General features: G+C 46.3%; 1 protein-coding gene across 1 annotated transcript; it reads right to left on the reverse strand.

Annotated features, from left to right (window-relative positions):
• Positions 1–5,659: 5,659 nt before the first annotated feature.
• Positions 5,660–21,421, reverse strand: GSG1L2 (GSG1 like 2). Its single transcript, XM_082708227.1, has 5 exons — positions 20,797–21,421; positions 12,970–13,017; positions 11,771–11,923; positions 9,891–10,002; positions 5,660–6,794 (listed from the first exon to the last, which is right to left on the reverse strand). The coding sequence occupies exons 1-5, from the start codon at positions 21,089–21,091 to the stop codon at positions 6,536–6,538; spliced, it is 867 nt and encodes a 288-aa protein (XP_082564353.1). The 5' UTR covers positions 21,092–21,421; the 3' UTR covers positions 5,660–6,535.
• Between the last annotated feature and the right edge of the window lie 964 nt (positions 21,422–22,385).

The following is a 22,385-nucleotide window of genomic DNA, read 5'->3' on the forward strand; positions in this document are numbered from 1 at the left end:
CCAAGCATGGTCGCTGCTGTGGTTGGACAATTCACAATTCACAAGTGTACCACACCATGGTACAAGATCCTTTATAAAAGAGGAACTACAGGGTCTCCTGTAATAGTTAACGGCAGTCTTTCTATTTCAGTACTTGAAGAGGACAATGGTTATCCTTGACCAGGTACGCCAACAGACGATTTCCCTCTTCCCTGTGATCGTACAGATGTTCTAGGTGCAGTTTCTACGCTGCTGTAAACAATGATCATGGGCCAGCATTCCACCCAAAGACTAGCAAACAGAATCATAGTGTCAGATTTCACCTTAATGTTTCCAGAAGATGATCCAAGTTGTCCGTAAATGTCATTCATTGATTCCTTTATTTCTTTTTCAACCGTTCCTTATTGCTCAGCTGTCATGAGCCCGGCAGAGTTCTAAGTGTGAGGAATGCAGTGCTGAATGAAGTGAAGACCGTACTGTACCTGCCTTCATGGGGTGTTTTAGCCACCTAGTGTTGGGAAGTGGACCATGGGTCCACAAGGAAGTAATCCTGTAGCATGTTAGAGGGTGGTGAGTCCTAGAAGGGAAAAACAAAGCCCAGAGAATCTCTTAGTGTCCAGGCAGGAAGCAAAACCCCATGGATGGTTCAAGAAACTTTAATGGAAGGATCACTTGCAGGGCTGTGGGAGGGTTAAGGAAACACACCAGGGCTGCTAAGGACCACAGAGACCAGCAACAGTGAGAAGTTGTTAGCACCTCGTCAGATAAGAGATAGAAAAAGCAGTAGTGCAGCCCAGTAAGAGCTGGAACTTGAGTGGGGGCTGTCCAGCAGGTTCCATAGGCATGGAAACTAGCAGCTACTGCCAAAGCGGGAAGAAATACCTTGATGGCTCTCTTTCCAGCCTCTGACACCATGGTGTGTTTGAACAAGCACGGGGCCCACTGGTAAGAGAGGTAGTCCAACACCAACAGCACTGGGCATTGCTCACCTGATTAACAACAGTCCCTGTGCAATGACTAGTCTCTGGGGGACATGCTTACAGGACCAAACATCTTCATACTGTGTGTCATTGCAAGAGGAGAGTCCACACATTCCCCAAATCTCCTTCTCCTCCAATTTTTTCCCCTAGTCTCCAACCCATTGGCCAACCCATTAACCAACTACCAATACATCTTTGCAGATCTCTAACTCAGGCCATCTTTCCCCCCCAAAGGAACTGGACAATAGGTATTGCTCCAAGTTCTGTGCATGGAAGGTCTTCCTCCTCCACCGTGTGTCAGAGCCGATCTTCAGTGGGATTGCCCACCTCCAGCTGATCCCAGGGTATCAAGCAGACTCCACCAAAAATCAGCCCTACCATTTTCCTTTAACAGAAAGCAAAGTGGTCCATCAACACGGGTCAGTGTCATGGAGTTTTAATGCAATGGACTCGTGCCTTCTTTGCCTCCTTGGGTCCAAGTGCAGGTCTCTCTAACTGGGGTGGTTCCTGAGGGGGCTGAGCACTGGCTATCCGCTGACCATACCACTGACAGCTGGGGTAACAATTTCATCAGTGAAGAGGAATCTGAGTGGCCCATTACAGGGTCTATCCCAGGAGGAGAGAGGAGGCAAATGGAAAATAAGTCCCTCTCACTTCATGGGGCATGATCAGAAATTGTTGGTGAAAAGATGATGCTCGAGTGGATGCCCAAGGAAGGGATGAGGATATATGGGGGACAGAAGTTCTAGGCAAAGGGACCAGCAAGTGCAAAGGCCCTGGGGCAGAACATGGTTGGGATTCTCAAGGAGCAGCAGAGAGGCCAGAGCATGGGACAGGAGCAGGTGAGTAGGATGAGGTTAGACAGAAGTTGAGAACCTACTTATCTTTAAAAACATTTTTTTAACTTAAGTGTAATTAACATGTAATTTTGTGTTAGTTTCAGTGTATAACATATTGATTTGCTGATTATAGACATTACTCTGCTCACCTTGATCAGTGTAGTCACCATCTGTCACTATATAATGTTATTATAATATTAATAACTATATTCCCTATGCCGTGCTTTTCATTTCTGTGACTTATTTATTTTATAACTGGAAGTTTGTGTCTCTATTTTTTCTATTTTGCCTATCCTCCTAGGCATCCCCCTCTGGTGACCACCAGTTCGATCTCTGTATTTAAGAGTTTGGTTTTGCAGGGGACCTGGGTGGCTCAGTCAGTGAAGTATCTGCCTTCGGCTCAGGTCATGATCTCGGGGTCCTGGGATCTACCCCCACATCGGGCTCCCTGGTCAGTGGGGGAGGGTCTGCTTCTCCCTCTACTTCTGTCTGTCACTCCTCCTGCCTGTGCTCTCTATCTCTCTGTCAAATAAATAAATAAAATCTTGGGGCGCCTGGGTGGCTCAGTGGGTTAAGCTGCTGCCTTTGGCTCAGGTCATGATCTCGGGCTCTCTGCTCAGCAGAGAGCCTGCTTCCCTCTCTCTCTCTGCCTGCCTCTCTGCCTACTTGTGATTTCTCTCTGTCAAATAAATACATAAAATCTTTAAAATAAATAAATAAATAAATAAAATCTTTAAAAAGATAAAATAAAATGCGAAATCAGAAAAGATCCTCTCATCAGCAGTTTGTGGATACTGGTGCGCACAGTAAATGTGCGTGACCATGCGTAGATGTGGCTTCTGGATGGTGGTTACGACCTGGGAGAGAGAAGGAGGAAGAGATGGGGAGGAAACGCAAGGCTTTCATTATGCCTCTTACAGCACATTTCTTTTCTTTTTTAAAAAAGAGAGATCTACGGCAACCATGACAAAGCATTGACTTCTGTTCCATCGACCTCTGTTACATCAGCTCATGTATATTAAAATATTTCCTACTTGAAAAGAGAAAATAGGGCATCTAGGAGGCTCAGTCATTAAGTGTCTGCCTTTGGCTCAGCTCATGATCCCCAGGTTCTGGGATCGAGTCCCGCATCGGACTCCCTACTTGGCCAGCTTCTCCCTCTCCCATTCCCCCTGCTTGTGTTCCCTCTCTCACTGTCTCTCTGTCTCTGCCAAATCTGTCAAATAAATAAATAATCTTTAAGAAAAAAAGAGAAATAGAATAAAATAATCAAACAGAGAGAGAAAGGGAGAAGCAGATGGATCCCGTCGGATATCCTTATTTATAATCTCGCCTGACCTCCAAATTCTCCTGTTTTCGGATGGATGCCTTCTTTTCTTCCGTGTTTTCACTGTGCAAAAGATGTCCCTCTTCTGCCTTGTGTGACAAGTTAAAAAAAAAAGTCCCTAGGATTTCATGTACCACCTAGATATTCTGTCTCTCTGATGCAGCCCAGCTGACTTAACAAAAGTGAATGATACGGTTGGTCAACCACCAAGTGACAGACATGTTCCCTAACGTATAACCTTGGCTGTTTTCCAATCTCCCCCAACCTCCCTCTTGGGGAACAACACTAAATTGTTTCTAAAGGGACAGGGTATGACTTCTTGAGAGCAGGGGAAAATTCTCAGCCATGCTTGTTTCTCCATGACATGTCCACTTCTTCTTACACAGGTGTACACCTCACAGCATTTAAGCGCTGAACCACACTGACATGAGCAAACAGGATGCATCTCCCTAGGTAGGCCTACTGAGCTTAATCTGGTCTTCAAAGAAGTCCCTCTCAGCCCAGACTACCCAGCTGTGATTCGCCAAGAGGGCTTGTCCGATGGCAGCAATTCGGTGCCCCTTCAGATCACTACTTTTGTATCTTTAGGGTAAATACCCAGTAGTGCGATTGCTGGGTCATAGGGTAGCTCTATTTTCAACTTTTTGAGGAACCTCCATGCTGTTTTCCAGAGTGGTTGCACCAGCTTGCACCTTGATGGGTTTATTAGAACACTTGACCTTCTGGAAACCGCCTTGTCTGTTGGTGCAACAAGTAGGCAGTAGACCTAGACTTGTTCTCTCCCCAAAGAGGAATTTTGCTAATACCAACAAAGGGTGAAGCTTGAGCCCTTACTTGTAGGAGAAATGGCATGGTGCCTGGAACATTGTAGACACCTGATAAAAAGACACTGAATGTTTAACCAAGGATGGATGGTGTCCAGACTAAAAACGGGTGGGGGGTTGGCACCCATTCGATCCTGGCTTTCTCCTGGATGTGGTCACTGAGATTTCAGTCATTTCTCCAACTCACTGGCAACGGCTCAGACTCTATCTTGCTTCCTTAAATACCCACAGGGCCTGACCCAGTGCGCTGCACATAGCAGATCTGAGCAGTTAATCCCCCTGTTGTGTTTACTAGGTGCTGGTATTATTCTAAGAACGTCACGCATCCTAATGAACTCAGCCCTCTCTTGAAATAGGCAGGATTATTCTCTCATTTTACAGATGAGGACTCTGAGGCACAGAGAAACAGGGGACTCACCCAAGGTCAAGGTGAGGAACTAAGGTTTCTAGCCAGGTACTCTGGTTCCAGAATCCATGCTCTCAATCCCCAACTATATAAATATCACTAAAAAGGTCTATTTGAGATCTATTTATCTACCTATTTTTCTATATATACTTAGATGATATTCTTTCTCTCAAAGAAACCTATAGCTAACATATATACACACATACATACATCTGAAGGTTTTCTACTTGCTGACCACTGTTTTGAATGTTGGGGAAGGTAGAGAGTATAGTCCTTGCCATAGAGAAGTAATTTACAATCTTTAAGAGGGGAATAGATGTATAAATAATTTCAGTACTCAAGACTTAAAATCCACCTGGGTCTGTCTTAGAGCAAAACTAGATGAAAATAAGAGACGGTGGTCCTGTTTCTTGATCTCTGGGGCAGTTACATGGCTGCGTTTACTGTCTGAAAATTCACTAAGCTGTACACTTAGGGTTTGTGTATACTTAATGTTATGTATGTTACACTTTAATAAAAGTGACATTTAAAACATTTCAAAGGAAGAAAAGTGCCTTGGGAGCTCAGACAATGTAGCAAAGAGTCCTTTTGGGCTGGAGCCTCAAGAACCAGTGACCTTGTGTCCTGTCATGGTGTCTAACTGATCACTGTGTTCCCTTCCAAGGAGGCACCTGTATGATCAGATGACACCAGCTTCTCTCACATAGCTCCAAAAAACTCATTTCTTTCTTGGCACCTTCAGCCAAATTCCGCACAGACATGTTTGGTTTTGCTTTGGTTTTTAAAAGAGAAGGGAGTGTCTCTGAACATTTCTGGCACATTTCCTTCTCTCTAGGATCAGACTCTGACTTGATATTGTAACAGGGACACAGTCTCTACCTATATACATTCAATGAGGTGACAAACCATAGAAAAGAACCCACATACTGTAGAGGGCAGAACCCGCAGTGCACAGACCCCTCTGCTCCAGGTGAAGAAATGGCCCAGTGGATCTCAGCACGCCTCTCTGAATTGGGCTTATTCTGGCAAAATTCCCGTTAACCTCTTCAAATATGCTTGGTTCAACACAACACGAAATGCCCTGGAACCATCATTTGTTAGATGGCTACTCGACTAGAGCCCCAAACATGAAGAAGTAAGCTGATTTCCCCTTATTCTGTGACAGTACAAATACCATTTAACATAATCAGATTCAGTGATTTTATTTGAAACATTCAGGGGGTTTGTGTCCTCCCTCCCCCCCAGAAATGATGTTTCCTAAAAACATAAATACTTTTTAAAAAATGAATCTAAGTTAAGACATATTTAGGTTTGTTATAATTTGGCAGTTTATTTTTTTTTCAAAAACCCAAATTATGAGCCTCAGTAATATGTTAGCTTAAAAATACAAGATAAATTTATATAATTTTATAACTGAACACATCAGGAAACATGCAGAACCCCACTGCTTCACACAAAACTTGCACGTTTAGCAATGTTTATTTTTAGAAACAAAAGTGCCTGGTAATTTAAGCATAACAATTCCAACATTTGTTCTACTTAATTGTGATAAGATGTCATTTCATTCGACTGTTCTCATGTTGTTGTATCATTTGGTTATCCTTCCAAATGGATTCTACTCTAGGTGGAAATTAGTAAATTGCTAAGAAAATACATATTTAAAGTAACACAAAACGAATTATTTACATTTAAATTTGTGCCTTCTTCATTAAAATAAAAGAGAAAGTATGGGATAGTCACACATACTATCAATTTGTGTGTGTTCCTTAAGGGAAACATTTTCTGGACTCCTCTGTCAACAAACTTGTGGGTAACACTTTTCATACCCTTTGTAGTTAGAACCTTGCTTTCCCCTTTCTTCAGATTCTTTTACCCTTAGGGCTCACATGTTCCCTCTTTATTGGTTACCCTTATTAAACACACTGTCAGAAAAGCTTGAGGTTCTGATTTATACTACAGTGTCAATGGTTGATACCTTCCGTAAGTGCAATCTTACTTGAAGACGCTGGCATTTTACCAAGAATCAGTACCTGAAGCCAAAGTTGTTTAATAAAGGGTAAGATGGTGGGTAGAAGGTTTACCTGGACCACAGCCTTCTGAAGTCCACCCCCGAGATGTTGACTGTGGACCTTAGTGCCTGGTTTGCCTGCCTGTGCGGATCTGGTAGCCACAAGCACTGCCTAGCACATGGACACTTTGCCTGGCGCACTGGGCAGAAGGTGCTCAGATTCACTCACGAGGGCACGCCCAGCAGGGCTGGGAGTAGCTTCTGTTTCCTGAACACTTGCCGAAGCCTTGGGTTCCGGGAAGTTGTGTTGAGAATGCCGACTGCCCTTCTGTACCCTCTGCTTCTCTATGAACTCCAGGCGGGCTGCTGTGTATCTGTTCATGGCCATGACCGACACAGCCATGCAGAGGGCAAAGGAACCCCACGCGAGGCTGTCAACAAAAGCCACAGTTAAGAAGGAGTATAGGGCTATGATACCAGAGCTTCCTGCTGGGGGTCAGTCTGGTGAAAAACCAGCTCCTCGTCCCACTCAATTTGGACCTGGACTTTGGATCACAAGTTTCAGAAACCAACCAATAGTGTTATTGTAGCCCAGTGGTTAAGAGAACGGCTCTGGAGTCATCGTGCGAAGCTCGCACTGTGGATGTGCACCTATCTCTTATGAGCTCTGTGTCCTTGAGCTGGGGGCTTCATCTCTATGTATCAGGTTCTCATCTGCAAAACTTGAGTAATAGTAACCCCACAGGTAGGGTAGTTGTGAGGATATTAACGAACTAATGCTGGGAAATACTGGGAAGTACTGTATCCGCCAACATACAGTGTTGCTTTTTGTTGTGATGGTAGTCGGCTCTAACCCAAGACAGGTCATTAGTGTTGTTACTTTCTATCCCTACCCCCCAGAAGCCTGTTGCATTCTGAGATGATGGTCTATACTTCTCACCTTCTATAGAATCCAGCAGAATGTTTACTGAGAAAGAACCTCTGCCAACTGGCATTTGTGTGATTTCAGGGGGTGAAATTCCCAGGTAGAATAGAGTCTCCTTATCCAATGACCTACAAAGAAACCTACCCATAACTGAGTTCCAAACCCACTCCAGAGTTTTCAATCATCCTTAAATATGACTTGACATTAAGAATACCAACATCTAGGGGAAAGGCCCAACAGTAAACAGGAAAAAAAAAAAAATGGGGCAGGGAGAATCCCAAGAAAAGAGATAGCGCAAGGAACAGAAGAAAATAGCAACCAGCAGAAAACCCTTTGATCACTATCTATAGAGAGATACAAGAAGACACTGCATGAACAAGGCAAGATCAAGATATGGGAAAAAAGAACAACCAGAAAAGAAGAAAGACCTTTTAGACATTCAAGTACGATCCAAAATAAGAATTCAATAGGAAGGTTGGATGACAAAGAGAGGAAATTTTTCAGGAAGGATTACAAAAGGAAGGAGCTAGAAAATATGAGGGATACAATGACATCTAGACAATTAATCTGAGTTTTGATATCTAACTAACAAAAGGTTTCTAAAAAGAGAACAGAATGCTAAGGAATGGAAAGAATCAATGGAATAATACCAGAAAATTCCCCAGAATCCTAGGACATGAATATTCAGTTTGAAGTTCTGACCCATCAAGCACAGGAAAGAAGAATGAATGAGTGAATGATAGGAGATTTCTCCACCAAGTACATTATCCTAACATTTATGAACACCAGTAATAAAAAGTAGAAAACACCAGCTTATCTGTAACAGAGCATGAATCAAAATACTATGGAACTCTTCCCAGAAGCAAAAAATACTAGAAGGCAATGGAACCACATCTTCACATTTTTCAGGGAAAATGATTTTCAACAAAGAGTTCTATACTCTGCCAAACTCTCAAACGCATCTGGAGCATCGAATAAGTACCTTTCCAAATACGCAAGAAATAAAATAATTTCTCCATCATTGAACCCTTTCATAGAGAGCTACTAGGGGATGTGCTCCCATAAAACGTGAATGCAAACTAAGGAAGTTAATGATATGGGGCCTGGGAAACAGCTCTCCAGGACAAAGGAGTAGCAAAGGGAAGTGTCATATGGCATGCCTCTGAACGGCCATCCCAAGTAGAGAGGAAGATGGGGGTTCTGATGGGGCTGGAAGAGTGGGAGAGACAGAACTGAGAGATTGTTATGTTTATGCTATTTGACTTTTTTTATGGTTTTATTTTTAAGCAATCTCTGCACCTAAGATGGGGCTCAAATTCACAACCCTGAGATCAAGAGTTGCATGCTCTACCAGTTGAGCCATCCAGGTGCCCCTGTGTAATACTATTTGATTTTTAAAAACTATTTGCCTCTCTTTCTTTGATTAAGAGTTAAGATATTAAAAGTAACTGGAAATGAAACAAAATGATATTGGAAACAAACAGAATCCTACAGATTCCTTTGATGTTTGAGTTGTGGGCCAGCCTGACATCGATCTGAGCTCTAGTGCAGCTAGGTTCCCCACTGTGGGCAGCACCAATGATGTCACCTCAGACACACTGACCCCTGTTTGGGAGGAGGAACTGAAGTGGCACACAGTGGAGGGAATGGTGTGATGCTACAAAGAGATGTTTGTAAAAAAATAATAATAATAATAGCTTTTTTTAGGCTGGAACACAAACTAAGATGGGTACAAAATCTAATACATCATATGGGTAACAGTGTCACAGGCGTGTTCACCAAACCCTAGAATGGTGGGATGAGGGAATGAACCAAGAATGTGTTATTTGTTTTACAAAGAGAAAAGTAACATAAGAGATTGTTATACAGGATGAATATGTACGTGTGTGTGTGTGTGTGTGTGTGTATGTGATGTGTGTGTGTGTGTGTATAAAGCCACAGCTGTGCTTTGGAAACCCATATCAAAAAGGACCCCTGTGGGGCGCTTGGGTGGCTCAGTGGGTTAAGCCTCTGCCTTCGGCTCAGGTCATGATCTCAGGGTCCTGGGATCGAGCCCCGAGTCAAGCTCTCTGCTCAGCAGGGAGCCTGCTTCCCTTCCTCTCTCTCTCTCTGCCTACCTCTCTGCCTACTTGTGATCTCTGTCTGTCAAATAAATAAATAAAATCTTAAAAAAAAAAAAGGACCCCTGTGATCTTCAATGGCATGGCTGAATCTTCCCATTGAGACAGAACTTTTATGTCCTGTCTTTCTCTGTCCATTAGAAACTGGGGCCAGATCTCCCATCACTGAAGTATTTACAGGCATTATTACTCAGTACTTTTCCCCTAAGCCGTGTTTAAGAAAGCAATAACATCAGTGTCTCTGTTGCCTTAAGGCCTTGACTCTGGGTCAAAGGTTTCACAAACCTAATCTCTTTAAATGCCTATGAACACATAAGACAGGTATCACCCCTTCACAGGGGAGACAGCAGGGCTATAGGATGGTTAAGAAAGTCATCCAAAGTCAGATGGCGGAACGATGGCCATGGTCGGTAGTCTCACAAATTTACCTGTGTGCATCCTCACCAGCCCATCAGGACCTGAGCACCATCGCCAGAACTCACCAATAGGACCAGCCATAGTCCCACGTCTGAGGCTTCCAATCTTCTGGTCCGAGGTTCACCGTGATTTGGAAAATGGTTGTGTACATCATGTGGGCCACCATACCAAGGAGCCCTGCATAAGGAGAGCTCTGTGAGCCTGAGTTAGGAACAGAGCTTCTCTAACTTATGTGAGTTGGATGAAAGAAAGCCAGTAGCATCCTCCTCAAGTCCTTTCAAGCCTCCTTGATGTTGCACGCACACACTACTAAGTCCTTATTGACATGAATTCACACAGTGGCCATGTCATTCCTCCCATGACCAACTCTCCCCAGTCTATCATGCCCCTGTCTCCCTATGCTCAGAGGCTCTGAAGTTCCATTCTCTTTTTCCCAGCATTAAAGAGGGATCCTTGAGCTACACTGGGTCTGAATCTACATTCTACAGTGTTTCGTCATGTTATTCTTTTCCATGTGGATGATTTGCTAATGCTTCAACACTGGGATACTCTGAAACAAACAAACAAACAAACAAACAAAAAACCAAGAATGTTCTGGCCACACTAGACTCATGTGGTAGTAATCAGGAGGAACAGAAATCAGCTGCCAATGGGATTTTCTTTCCTTTGTGTCTTGGCCTTTTTGTCTGGAGACCCCCTAAAGACTTTTTCCCCCATAGGTTTGGTACGATATGTTGAGGATCTGAACGCACATGTTTATTTTTCCAGATACTTGGAGTCTGGTCTTCTGTTCAAGAATGCTTTCTTGAATTTTGCTTTTAAACCCTAGTGTTTTGTTGTTTTGTCTTTCTTCTGCAGGGACTCTAATTCCACATATGGTGTTACAATTTAATAAATGTATGGCAAACGGCAGCCAGTTAGAGATCATCTTCAGGGGCCCAAACAGAAATAGATTTAATTGGTGGGGGTGATTATTTATGTTAATAGGGTTGGCTAAAGTCCTTGCGATGTGAATCCTCAAACATTCTATCTGACATAGTGCTTACAATCAAAGTGAAACAGACACCCCGAAAGAAGACTCTTCTCATGATGTTGGGGTCCCTTGGGAATTTCAGGACCTGGGGAAGAGTCTTTAAGAGTCCACGGCCTGCCTCTTTGCTATGAAGATCCAGAAACTGGATTTTATCATCTTATTCACTGATGATAAGGCTTGAGAAAGACACCTGACACTTAACCAAGCACAGAAGCACGTTCCCCACTGGACTGATACACTATTAACAGAGTTTATCAGGACAGAGAAGGGAAGGAAGTCATTTGTTCGGGGTTCTTTCTTGATGGAAAGGCCAACTCAGGAGACCAAATGAAGTTGCTCTAAAAGTTGCTTGGAGGACAGAGAGGACCCCTACCCCCCCAAAAGGGAGTTTTTCATTCTTATAGGTACACCAAACTTGGATGATGATTTTTAGCAAGTGACCATTTCTTGCATTCTTACTACATACTAGGTGCATTCTTACCCAGTTATCACCATAGTCTTTTGAGAGAGCTGGCTCAGAGAGGTTGAGTGACTTGCCTGGGGTCACACAGCCTCTAGGTTGCAGAGATCTGAACCCAGTCAGGATTTCATGCATAACCACCCAACGAAATTAGGCAATTTCTGTTCTCAGAGCCAATATATCTTCTTCCCAAAGTTGTGATAAAGACGCAGTTAAGACATCTTGTTCTCTATCCCCTATGCCTACCCCCTTTCTTTTCATCCGCCACCCAAAGCATCATTGCTTTCCCCGCAATGGGGTTAACTCAGTGACTTCTCTGGCAGACCAGCCCGCTGTTCTGCTGAACTGCCCATCAACAGAAAACTGCCCTGCACTTTGGCTGAAGCTCTGTCCCTCCCACTGGGGCAGGCTGTGGGGAGTCAGCCTGTCTGACTACTGCTGCGGGCCAGTACCTGCCAGAACCATGAGAATGGCCACAGACGCGTCCACCTTGAGCCAGTGGAACACAGAGCTATGAGAACTCACTCTGGACCCCAGGAGGATGGCACTTGTCAACAACAGAAGGATATTCAGGATCTCGGCCCCGATGGACAACCACAGAACACCTGCAAAAATGTGAGGACGACAGAGATGCTGAGCGCTGAAAATTCAGAAGTACCACCATGTGCAGCCCTTTGGTTTAGTTCACTTCTAAAATAAAAAATAAAAAACAGACGCCAAGGGTGGGGGGAACCAAACCCACAGCCATGTCTGTTGAATCTGGAAAGTTGGCAGTGATCGAGGACTCCTTGGAGTTGAGGGAGGATTGTGTAAATATTGTCCTGTGCTGGGAGGGAAGAAAAATCGAGTAAGGGTCTGATGAGAAGACCCAAGAGATGCTGGGGGTCTTTATTCCCCAGCTCAAAAGCTAAGGCGTTGTTTGATTTCACCAGAAGACGTTACCTTTGCCTTTTTAAAGAAGATACACACACTTAAACAAGAAGGTAGAGACATCAGAGAGTAAGAGCTCTGGTTAGAGATCCTCAAGCCTTCTTTGTTTCGATGCGAGCCAACTGTCTGTCCTCTGGAGGGGACCCCGCCTGCGGCTCCAAGGAACTGTGTTAGAGGTGAAGGCCAGTGGATCGCGGGAGGGGACAGGGTGGCAAGCTCATGCTCCTGGAAGTCCCCCAGAAGAGCCCGCTAGGTGCTGGGCACCCAGGAAGGGATGAGACAGGTATGATTCGTGCCTTCACGAAACCTTTATTCCAGCTGGGGAAACAGATCTGAGAACGTCCTTGTGAATGTGATGAGAATTACAGAGACAAAGTGCTTGAGACAGCGGTCAGAGCTCGTCTCTTCCCAGCCCTGTGTCTACCACGCATTGGTGGTTTGCAGTGAAACACAATAGGAGTGTTCCTACTGTGGGAAACGGCAAACACTACCCGTCGGGGCTTCCGGTCCCTCCCTGCGGGCAAAATTGGAGGCTGGACATTTTCCAGCACCATTGACTATAGGGCACGCAGAGAGAGCCTGCCATTCTAGCTGTTGGATTTGACTCCGTGGGAAAAATCCTAAATCACTCTCTCACCTTTTCTCCCGTCCCCACAAAAACAGTACAAGTTATCCCAGTTGTGGGGCGTGCTGGTGGACAGAACACGAGTAAGGTGTTTACCTTGTTCTTCAGCTGGTATTATACTCTGGAAACTCCTACACTTTTCACCTAGAACACAAAGAGAATTTAGTCCTAAGTAGGAGTAGCCAAGACAATTAGCGACTGACTGGGTTTCTAGCACCTTCAGTCAATGCCGGGTCATTCTGAATGAGGATTGGGGGGAATGTGGCAGATTGTTTTATTGTGGGTGTGCTGCCTCCGCACCCACCCCAGGGGAGCATGATCTGATCTCATCCCCGCCTATCCCATCCCGGTGAGCCCGGGCTTGGCCATATGACTTTCTTTAGCCAGTGCATTGCCAGCTGCCCTGGGATGGGTTACTTCTGCTTAGAAGCTTTAAGAGCCAATGGACTGCCCACTGGTTCACATTCCCCTGACGGATGGCGTCTCCATCAGCCTGGGTCCCTGAATGGTTGTGGGGAAGACTCACCCCTTGCCCACTTGAAAATTCCACACAGAATGAACTAGAAGCGAATTTGACTTAAACCACTGGGGACTTGGGGGTTGTTCGTTACCGCGGCACAATCCAGCCAATCTGGACTGATACCCTCGCCCGAGGGTGCCTACCTCCTCCCGGCACAACTTTCCTGGCTCCCCTTCTCCTGAGCCCTGAAACTCTGCCGGAGAGTGTTTTTAATAAATCTTGCCTTGCACCCACTTTGCCTGGTGTTGTGTTTATCTCGCCGGAAAAAACTTTACAACTCCCTTATTCAAGAACCTATAGCGGCTCCCTATTCCTCCAGCACTGAGTCAAAGTCTCTCTTCTTGTATGGCTAGCCTCCTCTCCCTATCCTCCCAACACAGAGACCTTCCCTTGGCTACACCTTCCATGGAGTGAGGCTCACTCGGGAAGGACCGGATGCAGGAGCAGTTCACACCCTTGACGGCGCCGGTCCAAAAGATGATAATCCTTAAGATTTGCCATACTTTTCCTCATGAAACTCCAAGTTCCCTGGGGCCTCATTGCTTTGCACATCTGCAGGGCTCCTCTACGGGGCTATCAGAGGAAGACAAAGGAAGCCTGGGTTTATGCTAGAGGCTTTTATTTGGTTGAGCTGCCCTGCTGGGATACTTTCTGAAGAACAGACATGCAGAAGGACTTCACCTGTCACAGAACCATTCACAACAAGCGGCCTGAGGTTGGGGGTGGGGGAGGATATTTGCACAGCCTGAGGGTGAGGATGACAGCCTCGGGGACCCATTGGCCAATCTAAAGCCAGTGTGACCTCTTCAGCCACGTTTTAATTAAGCCAGTTTTAATTCAGCCAGTTTTTAATTAAGCCAACTTTGCACTGAGGCAAGGAGTCTGTTTTTCTTACAGATTCTCTGATGTGGGGGCAGCGGCTGTGATGTTTCGGTCAGAGCTGCCAAAATTTGTTCGCATCCCCCTGGTTCTTCCAAAAAGCACCCCCTGCCAACTTAGGGGGGATGTCTCTACACCACGTGCTGCTTTCAGAGAAACATTGTATCGAAACTTCACTGTCTTCATCTGTGAAATGGGTGCTCCAATTTCACAATTGTGCAAGGATTCTGTGAAATGCCTGACACTTTTTTTTTTTTTGGAGTGATCCGTTATCCGTCAGGGTGAGTACACATTGCCTTTGACAGATCTGGAGACCAGGCTCAGACAGGTTGGTAGAGTCAGAATCAGGAACTGGGTTCTCCCACCCGATGCTCGTATTTTTCTGTATTATCACCTGCTTTCTTTCTTTCTTTCTTTCTTTTTTTTAATTTTATTTATTTATTTGACAGAGAGAAATTACAAGTACACTGAGAGGCAGGCAGAGAGGGAGAGAGAAGGAAGCAGGCTCGCCGCTGAGCAGAGAGCCCGATGCGGGACTCGATCCCAGGACCCTGAGATCATGACCTGAGCCGAAGGCAGCGGCTTAACCCACTGAGCCACCCAGGCGCCCCTCTTTCTTTCTTTCTTTCTTTTTTTTTTTTCCCCACCTGCTGTCTTTCTACATAATGCACGGATCACTAATCATCTCTGTGGCCTTCCCAATAGGCCTGCCCTTTGTCACAGGAATAAAGAGGGGACCAGGTACAGAGCCAGGGGTGGGGCAAAGAGAAGGTGAGGGCCAGCCAAGAAGATTAGGGGAATTCACCGTAGCTCTGAAGGCTGAGGTCAGCCAGGGAAAGGAGTCAGGTCACAGTGACCCCTCGATTAATCTGAATCCCCAGAAATGGTGTTCCTTTTGAATGAGGCCAGCAGGATTAAAAGGAAAAATCTTCATAAATCCCACAAAAGCCAGAGAGGCGGGTGTTACATAGCTGGGCGGCGAGGGCTTCTCCAGCCAAGTGGGGCAACGAGCCAGCTTGGGACACAGCGGCCAGGTCCCCAGCGCTGGGTTCTCGCATCCCAGTCTGCTTGTCCTCCACTCCTGCCCCCCACCGGGTGCCTGGGCCCCTCCGTCCTTGACCTTTTGTGGGGTTTAGCAGAACAGTGAAGATCTGGAACCCAGCACATTTTGTTGACTCATTGCCTCGCCTAAGGAAAAGAGCACAATGTAAGTGCCGTCCCGCCACGAGTTTTCATTTCAGACCCTGGAACCAGAGGCCCTGCCCCCATCTTGAAAGGCACTAGGGTGACAGGAGTGGGAATAGGAAGAGGTGGCTTGAGCCAGGGATGTCCGCAAATCACACTCCAGGCCAGAGCTCCCCTGGAGGTCAGCTTTTGCGGGGACAGAGAGGAAGCTGATTTAGAAGGAAAACATCCAGGAGGCCTCACGGTGCTGCAGCTCTGGGGGTGGTTGTCCTGCCCTGAGGCCTCTTTCCTGGGCTTTTTTGGATCAAGGGCACCCTCTCCAGGCTGGAGTGCTTACTGGCAGATCTCCCGAGCAGTCTGAGCCATTTGGGTGCCTTCCCATTCACCTCTAGCTATAATCCTTTTCTTTCATGTCCCCCGAAACTCCCAGGCACTTGTGATAAATTACACTTAAGAGCAGATGTTTGTGTGAAGTGAGCTTTAACGGGGGACCCCAGGCCATATTCTGCGGCAGACGTGCTTTCCCGGGCCAATGCAGTGTTTTCAAGATAACTTTTTTTTTTTTTTTAAAGATTATTTATTTGTTTGAGAGAGAGAGGAGAGATTGAGCAGCGGGAAGGGGCAGAGGGAGAGATCTGAAGCAGACTCTCTGCTGAGCATGGAACCCCATGGGGGCCTCCATCCCATGACTACAAGATCATGACCTGAGCTGAAACCAAGAGTCCAGGGGTTAGCCGACTGAACCACCCAAGTGCCCCTTCAAGATATTTTTAAAATTGGGAGTTCTCACGTGGAAATCTAAATATCTTACTTTCCATGAAAAATCAAAGGATCTGACAATACCGAGCGCTTAAGTCCACGAGGCCGTAACGCTGAGCAGAGCCAGGGACTGCCTCCTTTAGCTGGGGGTGAGGTTCAAGGTCATTACCATTCCTTGCTCCCCTTGCTCTGTTCGCTTCTGTTACCACCTTCTGTGGGCACTGGTTTTCGACCTGGGATGAATATCTTTTGTTTCATTCTTTTGTAGGTTTGCTATGAATTTAGTTATTATTCAATAAAAACTTAATTCCAAACTTTCTGGTCTGAGGTCATCTTGTAACATGTGAAGGTGATCAAGTTTCTCTTGAGGGAGGGAAAAAAAAAAAAAGGTGTTCTGGAGAAGACATCCTCTTCTTGGTTCTTATAAAGTAATGACCATATTTAAAGACTGTGGTTTACCCGGTTTACCTAATTAGGTTTACCTAATATAATGAAGTTGTATGAATGCATTGGTGTCCATCAATCCAAAAAACCTCTGCTCACATTTTAATATGCTTCCTAATAGGAAATAGGTTTTTTGGATCGATGGACACCAATGCATTTAGTCGCAATTATAAGACAATTGTCCTTTAGTTAAGTTTTGGGCTTTGGGTCGGGGAGGGGGGAAATAGGGAGTTTGGGTTAAGAAGTCTGACCTCTGTGTCTTGCTTTACTAGTATCTAATTGCTCAGTCTTCAAAGGGGGGGGCACTTCTGTATCGAGAAGTCAGTTTTCCCACCTGTAAAAGGCATCTGTTGTTTTAGGTAAGACTTTCACAAGGAACGTTCCTCCAAACAGACTCTTTTTCCTGTGGTCGACTAACTTCGGGAAGCCCTGGGATATGTAATAAACAGTGAACTCTTCTTCATTGTGGTGCCTCTTAGAAATTTTAACATGTTAACGTGCATTGTGAATTTTCAAGAAGAGAGTATAAGATGCAACATTTTTCAATTTGTTTTGAAAATCAAAACTCTTTTTAATTAATTTCACAAAAAGCATCTCAAAACACATCTCGGGGCGGGGCAGGGGTCATCCTCTTTGAGAAAAGCCAACGAGGTGCTTGTTAAAGTCTCTTTTTGGCATGACATCAAGTATATAAGATGTGCATAAACCCAAAAATGACTCTTTATTTCTACTTGGCTTTGTGCATGAATCACTGAGAACCTCAAATATATTTTAATTTAAATCTAAATTAAATTTAAATCTTTTAATTCTATTCAAATAAACCCATAACTTAAATTAAAATTTATAAAATTAAATTTAATTTAAATATATTTAAATACTTTAAAGCCTTTCAGGTGTGTGATCCACGAGAAGGCAGTGTGTGTGTGTGCACAGTAAACACTCAGCGGGTTGGCAGAAGTGCCACTGAGATTCCTGGTCTCTCGAGGAAGACTGAAAGACCCTCATGTAGCCGTTGGCTCCTGTTTTAGGTTGAGAAGGCCCCCCTCCCCCAATCTGGTAATAACTTTTTAGCGGAAAGCTCAGAAACAATTTATATCATCTCTCTGCACAGTGTTTGTGTGACTATGTCAGGCATGTGCCGTATGCCGGTAGACAGTTCGCACCTGCTTCCACTCCTGCCTGAAGCCCGATGCTTTGACATCATTTAAGAGATGAGGCTTCCAGTCCCTGCAAAGCCCAGCCTTCCCCCGAGCCCAGCCCTTGCAGAGTCCTTTCTCTCAGCTCGCTGGTCACTGGGGAAGCAGGTCCTAATGTCTAATCTTCTAATTCCTGCCTTCAGGTTCACATTCTACTGTGGCCCAACTTGCCCTAGCATTACAATTAGTGATGCTTCTAATTTTCTTCAGTTAGGTTTTTTTTTTTTTTTTTTTTTCCCAGGGAACATGGTCTTGCTCAGTTCCTTGTCCTGGAGTGACTGTGACCTTGTGTTGCAGGGGAGAAGAAGCTGCCTCAGGTGACACTGTAGAGCCATGTGAATTAAATTCTTCCATGACGAGGCCTCTCCTGCCACCCTGCCTTGTTTTCTCATGCAGATACCGGAAGTGTCCTGCCTCAGACCTTTGCCCATTCTGTCCTGTCTGCCTGGAATAACCTCAGCCCTAATCTCCATCTATTAAAATCACAGTCCTGCTTGGAGGTCTGGGCGCAGCGGCCACTTCCTTTATGAAGACTTCACCATGCCCAGAGCTATAAGGAACTTTTTCGTTGTTTCTATTCCCATATCATAGGTCAGTCTTTGTGAAAACTATTGTCCTATTTTTCCTTGTTTTAGTTTCATCTCAGTTCTCACCACGCTGGCTCACTTACCTTTTTCTCTCTCCCTAGCACATTCTTCCTGCGCTTAACAAGGAAATGGCTTTTAGCAAATTCATTCTGTGCTACTCTGAGTGCCCTTTTTCCAGAGGGCTTTTCTGTCCCCTGGGTCATGTTTCTCTGACTTTGGTGTGTGTCTTAATCACCAGGGGAGCTTATTAGAAATACAGATAACACCCGATGGAAAGGAGAGCTGAGGGGACTAAAAAGCAATGCTATGAGGATGAGAAAAGAAAAGGCAATTGGGAATTCTAGGAAAAACAAAAAGCTACACAGGAAATTTAATGTAATAATAGCACTTCTTTGATTCCATGATGAACAATATTTATATACTCCAAATAAATGATTGGTTTGTTGATTTATCTAAAACAGAAATGTAGGTACGTCAGGAAGAGGGCAGAATAGATGTGTGACGGGGGGTACAAGAGATTTAGCCTCATCTATTATGACAGCAAGTCAATAAAGAAGATCTAACATGAAGACAGCACATATTTTTTGAAACATGGAAACAAATACCAGAAGAAACAACTTAGCTAAAAGGGGTTTCCCTGATGGGCGGGACTAGGTTATAAAAAAGCCAGAAGGCAGCAGGGGTCTGTTGATTTTTCTTATAAGCATTTCAAAATGATTTTATCTTTTATCTATGTGTAAATATTACCTTGGTTAAACATATTTTTTCAAAAAGGACTGTAGATTTCTAGACCCCCTCTAAGATCTACTGAATCAGAATCTCCAGGGGCTGGGCACCTGGGTGTGTATTAACTTCCTGGGCGATTGTCCTGCTCAGCAAACATTTGATAGCCAGTGTGATGCTTACACACAGCTATGGACTGAAGTAGGCATTCCTTAGATGGGGATTTGGAAGGGGAGTGGAAGTCTCCAAGCAACTCGCCTATGGGATTGGTGACCATATTTTTCAAACTGAAAATCTGAGACTGCCTTTGGTCCCCTCCAGAATGCAAGACCCTAAGCCTTCTGGGCCTGTTTGTGGGGTAGAGAGAGCAGGCTTATAGGAAGATAGCTGCACTCCCCAGAGGACGGGACAGGGAGGGGTTTCTGGCAGCCTTAGCTCGAGGCACTGTGGCAGGGTGTGCATCCCACTTAAAGCAAAGGCCATACACACGGACTGGGACACGAGGAAGGGTAAGACTTGGCATTGCCCTTCTGTGGCCCCCACTAAGGCAGGATGGAGAGGAGTAAGCACCATATCAGAGGGTTCCTCCTTGGATCCTTTTACTCGGACCTCAAGAATAAACCTAATGCTATGTTAGGTTTTAGAAAACTAAAACCTAACATTAGAAACTCCAGAGAAAGTAAAAAGCTGGTCAAGAAATTTAACACGTTAAGCCCAAGATCAAAAGACAAATGGGGAGGGGGACCTCTCCTTTCCACCTTGGGGAGTATGCTTTCCTAGCAGGAAGGGAAGAGAATCCTGGCCCCAAGCATGGGCTTGGGTTTCTGGGCAGGATGCCTGACCCTGGGGAGTCCAAGTCCTCCTTTCTCAGTTCCTTGGGAGGTTTAAAAGAAAAAAAAAAAAAAAAAAGAAAGAAAGAAAGAAAGAAAGAAAGAAAGAAAGAAAGAAAAAAATTTCCGATATATAGGAGCTCCGAACACCAAAACTTCCTCTCTCTCTTCTCTCCCTCTCCCCCATTTCCCTCACCACCCCTCTGCCAAACCCACAGAAGCTCAAAAGATCAGAGCTGCATCATGGGGCTGAGAAAGGGGTCGGGCTTACGCGCCATGTGACCTGAAACTCTAAGCCTCAGTTTCCTCATTTGTGAGCCGAGGAAACGGTATCTACTCTGCAGGGTTATTTCGAGGGTTTCCAGAAACAAAGGTCTAACTTGTTAAGGATTCTCACTTCTGGTAGGTGCCCCACAGAGGGGGGGGGGTCCCCTTCCCACCAATGATGATACAAGTCAGTTTTTTAAGAGAACCTGCCATTCCAAGCCCCCCTTCGGAGTGCAAGGATGCAGTTTGGAGATGGACAGGGCCATCTGGGGTTCTCTAGCGATTGGGAGACAGTAGCGAAGGGTAAAAGCAAGTGTTTACCAACACACGGTTGGGGTGTTGCAGACACTTTATAATAACTCTTGGTCATGCGTACCACTCTCATTCCCATTTGACAGCTGAGAAAGCAAGCTCAGAGAGGTGAAGAGGTTGCCCAAGGATCCAGTCCAGCCATGCTGGGACTCAAAGCCAGACGGCCCGGCTCCAGAGCTTCTGCACCTGTCCCCAGCCCCGTCCCCCGCAGCCGTGCTCACCTGTGCCGTCAAGGTTCTCCTCGCAGGACTGCCAGAGCCCCACGTGGAACCTGCACTGGATGAACTTGTCGTCCCCCGTCTCCCAAATGTACTGGACAACCTGGCTCCCGGTGTCCCTCATGCCATCGCTGAAGTGACTGCAGTGCGGCCCACCTGGCTGGTCCAGGCACAGAGGCTTTGCCACCTTCCGGGTCCCCTCGCACCAGTAGCTGCTGCCCACCGCGACGAGGGAGAAGGCCAGGGCGAGGCAGGTGGGGAGGAGGGTCAGTACCTGCTTCTGTCTGGCCCCGACCATGGCTGGAGGAGGTGTGCGGCGTCAGGCTGAGCAGCGGGCCCCCTCCTGCCTCCGCAGGCTTCCCGCCCCTCTCAGCCCTGCCATCTGGCACCCTTACGGGCTTCTCTCACATCCGCTGGGGGATCCTGGGTGCCCCCTCCCCCCAGCGTGTGGCCTCTACATGTGCACCTGTGGCCTGAGAAGCCGCAGGAGAAAGTCCAGAGGGGGACGGGTTCCCACGGACAGAGCTGGCCCTTCGGTCCTCCCCAGGGAGCAGGTGTGCAGAAGGAGGCTGGCTCTCTGTTTTTGTCTTTTTCAACTTGGGGTAAAATATGCAGGAGACGAAACTGGCCACGGTGATCATTTTTACCCTCAGATGATTGTGCATCCCATCTCCAGACCTCTTCACCTTGTGACACTGGAGCTCCGCCCCTGAGAACACTTACTCCCCATCCCCCCCACCCCAGCCCAGGCACCTGTCACTCTACTTCCTGTTCCTATGAAGGTGGCCGCTCCTGGGCCCTCCCATGAGTGGGGTCATGCAGCATTGTTTCTTTGCAACTGGCTTATTTCACTCAGCGTATTGTCCTCAAGGCTCGCCCGTGAGGAGGTAGCAGGTGGCAGAATTCCCTCCCTTTCCAGTGCTCACTAGCATCTCATGCTGCGGACAGACACGTTGTGTGCCTGCGTTCACCAGTCCGCAGACTCTCAGGTTCCTCCCACCTTTTGGCTCTTGCAGAGGGCGCTGATGCTCCACTGAAGACCAAGGGCATCTGGGCAGGTGTCTGGGTGAGTCTGCCCCACCCTCGCCTTTCACTTTCATCAGGGTACTCAGTGTCCGTGCCCGAAATGGGGAGTCCCACGGCCTGCACAGTCTGTTCCCTGCCCAGCCCTACGGACACAGGGACTGCCAAGGACAACGTCCTGTTTCTAGGACTGAGAGACTCGAGGTGCCGGCAGTCTGCTCCAGGGCCGAAGTGCTGGGGGGAGCAGGGGAGGGCGGCACCCACCCCACAGGGCATGGCATTCAGCACCGTCCTGGGGCCTCAAAAGCTGGCAAGCATACCCTGTGGCACTCCCATTCCTGCCCTCACCAAGGGAGCCCTCTGGAAGTGGGGGACAGTCACTTCTCGGGCAGAGGACATTGATGCAAGAATGTCACGGAGTGCAGGACTGTCACGGAAAAGGCCATGTGGCGTCTGAAACACAGGTCCTAGATTGCAGCTGAGCTGAGGATCCCCCAGATACACCTGCAGACTGGGCAGGTAGGAGAGAAGGGTGGTGCCACGTGAGTCCCTCTGACTCTCTACCTCCT

The sequence above is a fragment of the Mustela nivalis genome (genome assembly GCF_964662115.1).
Source record: "Mustela nivalis genome assembly, chromosome: 17".
Lineage (NCBI taxonomy): Eukaryota > Metazoa > Chordata > Mammalia > Carnivora > Mustelidae > Mustela > Mustela nivalis.

Excerpts from the sequence above, each read along its gene's own strand:
- GSG1L2 (XM_082708227.1), bottom strand. The coding sequence starts at position 21,091 with ATGGTCGGGGCCAGACAGAAGCAGGTACTGACCCTCCTCCCCACCTGC. Across the intron at positions 11,924-12,969 it reads AATACCAGCTGAAGAACAAG|GTGTTCTGTGGTTGTCCATC; the intron begins GTAAACACCTTA and ends ACATTTTTGCAG. Across the intron at positions 10,003-11,770 it reads CATTCTCATGGTTCTGGCAG|GGCTCCTTGGTATGGTGGCC; the intron begins GTACTGGCCCGC and ends CTCCTTATGCAG.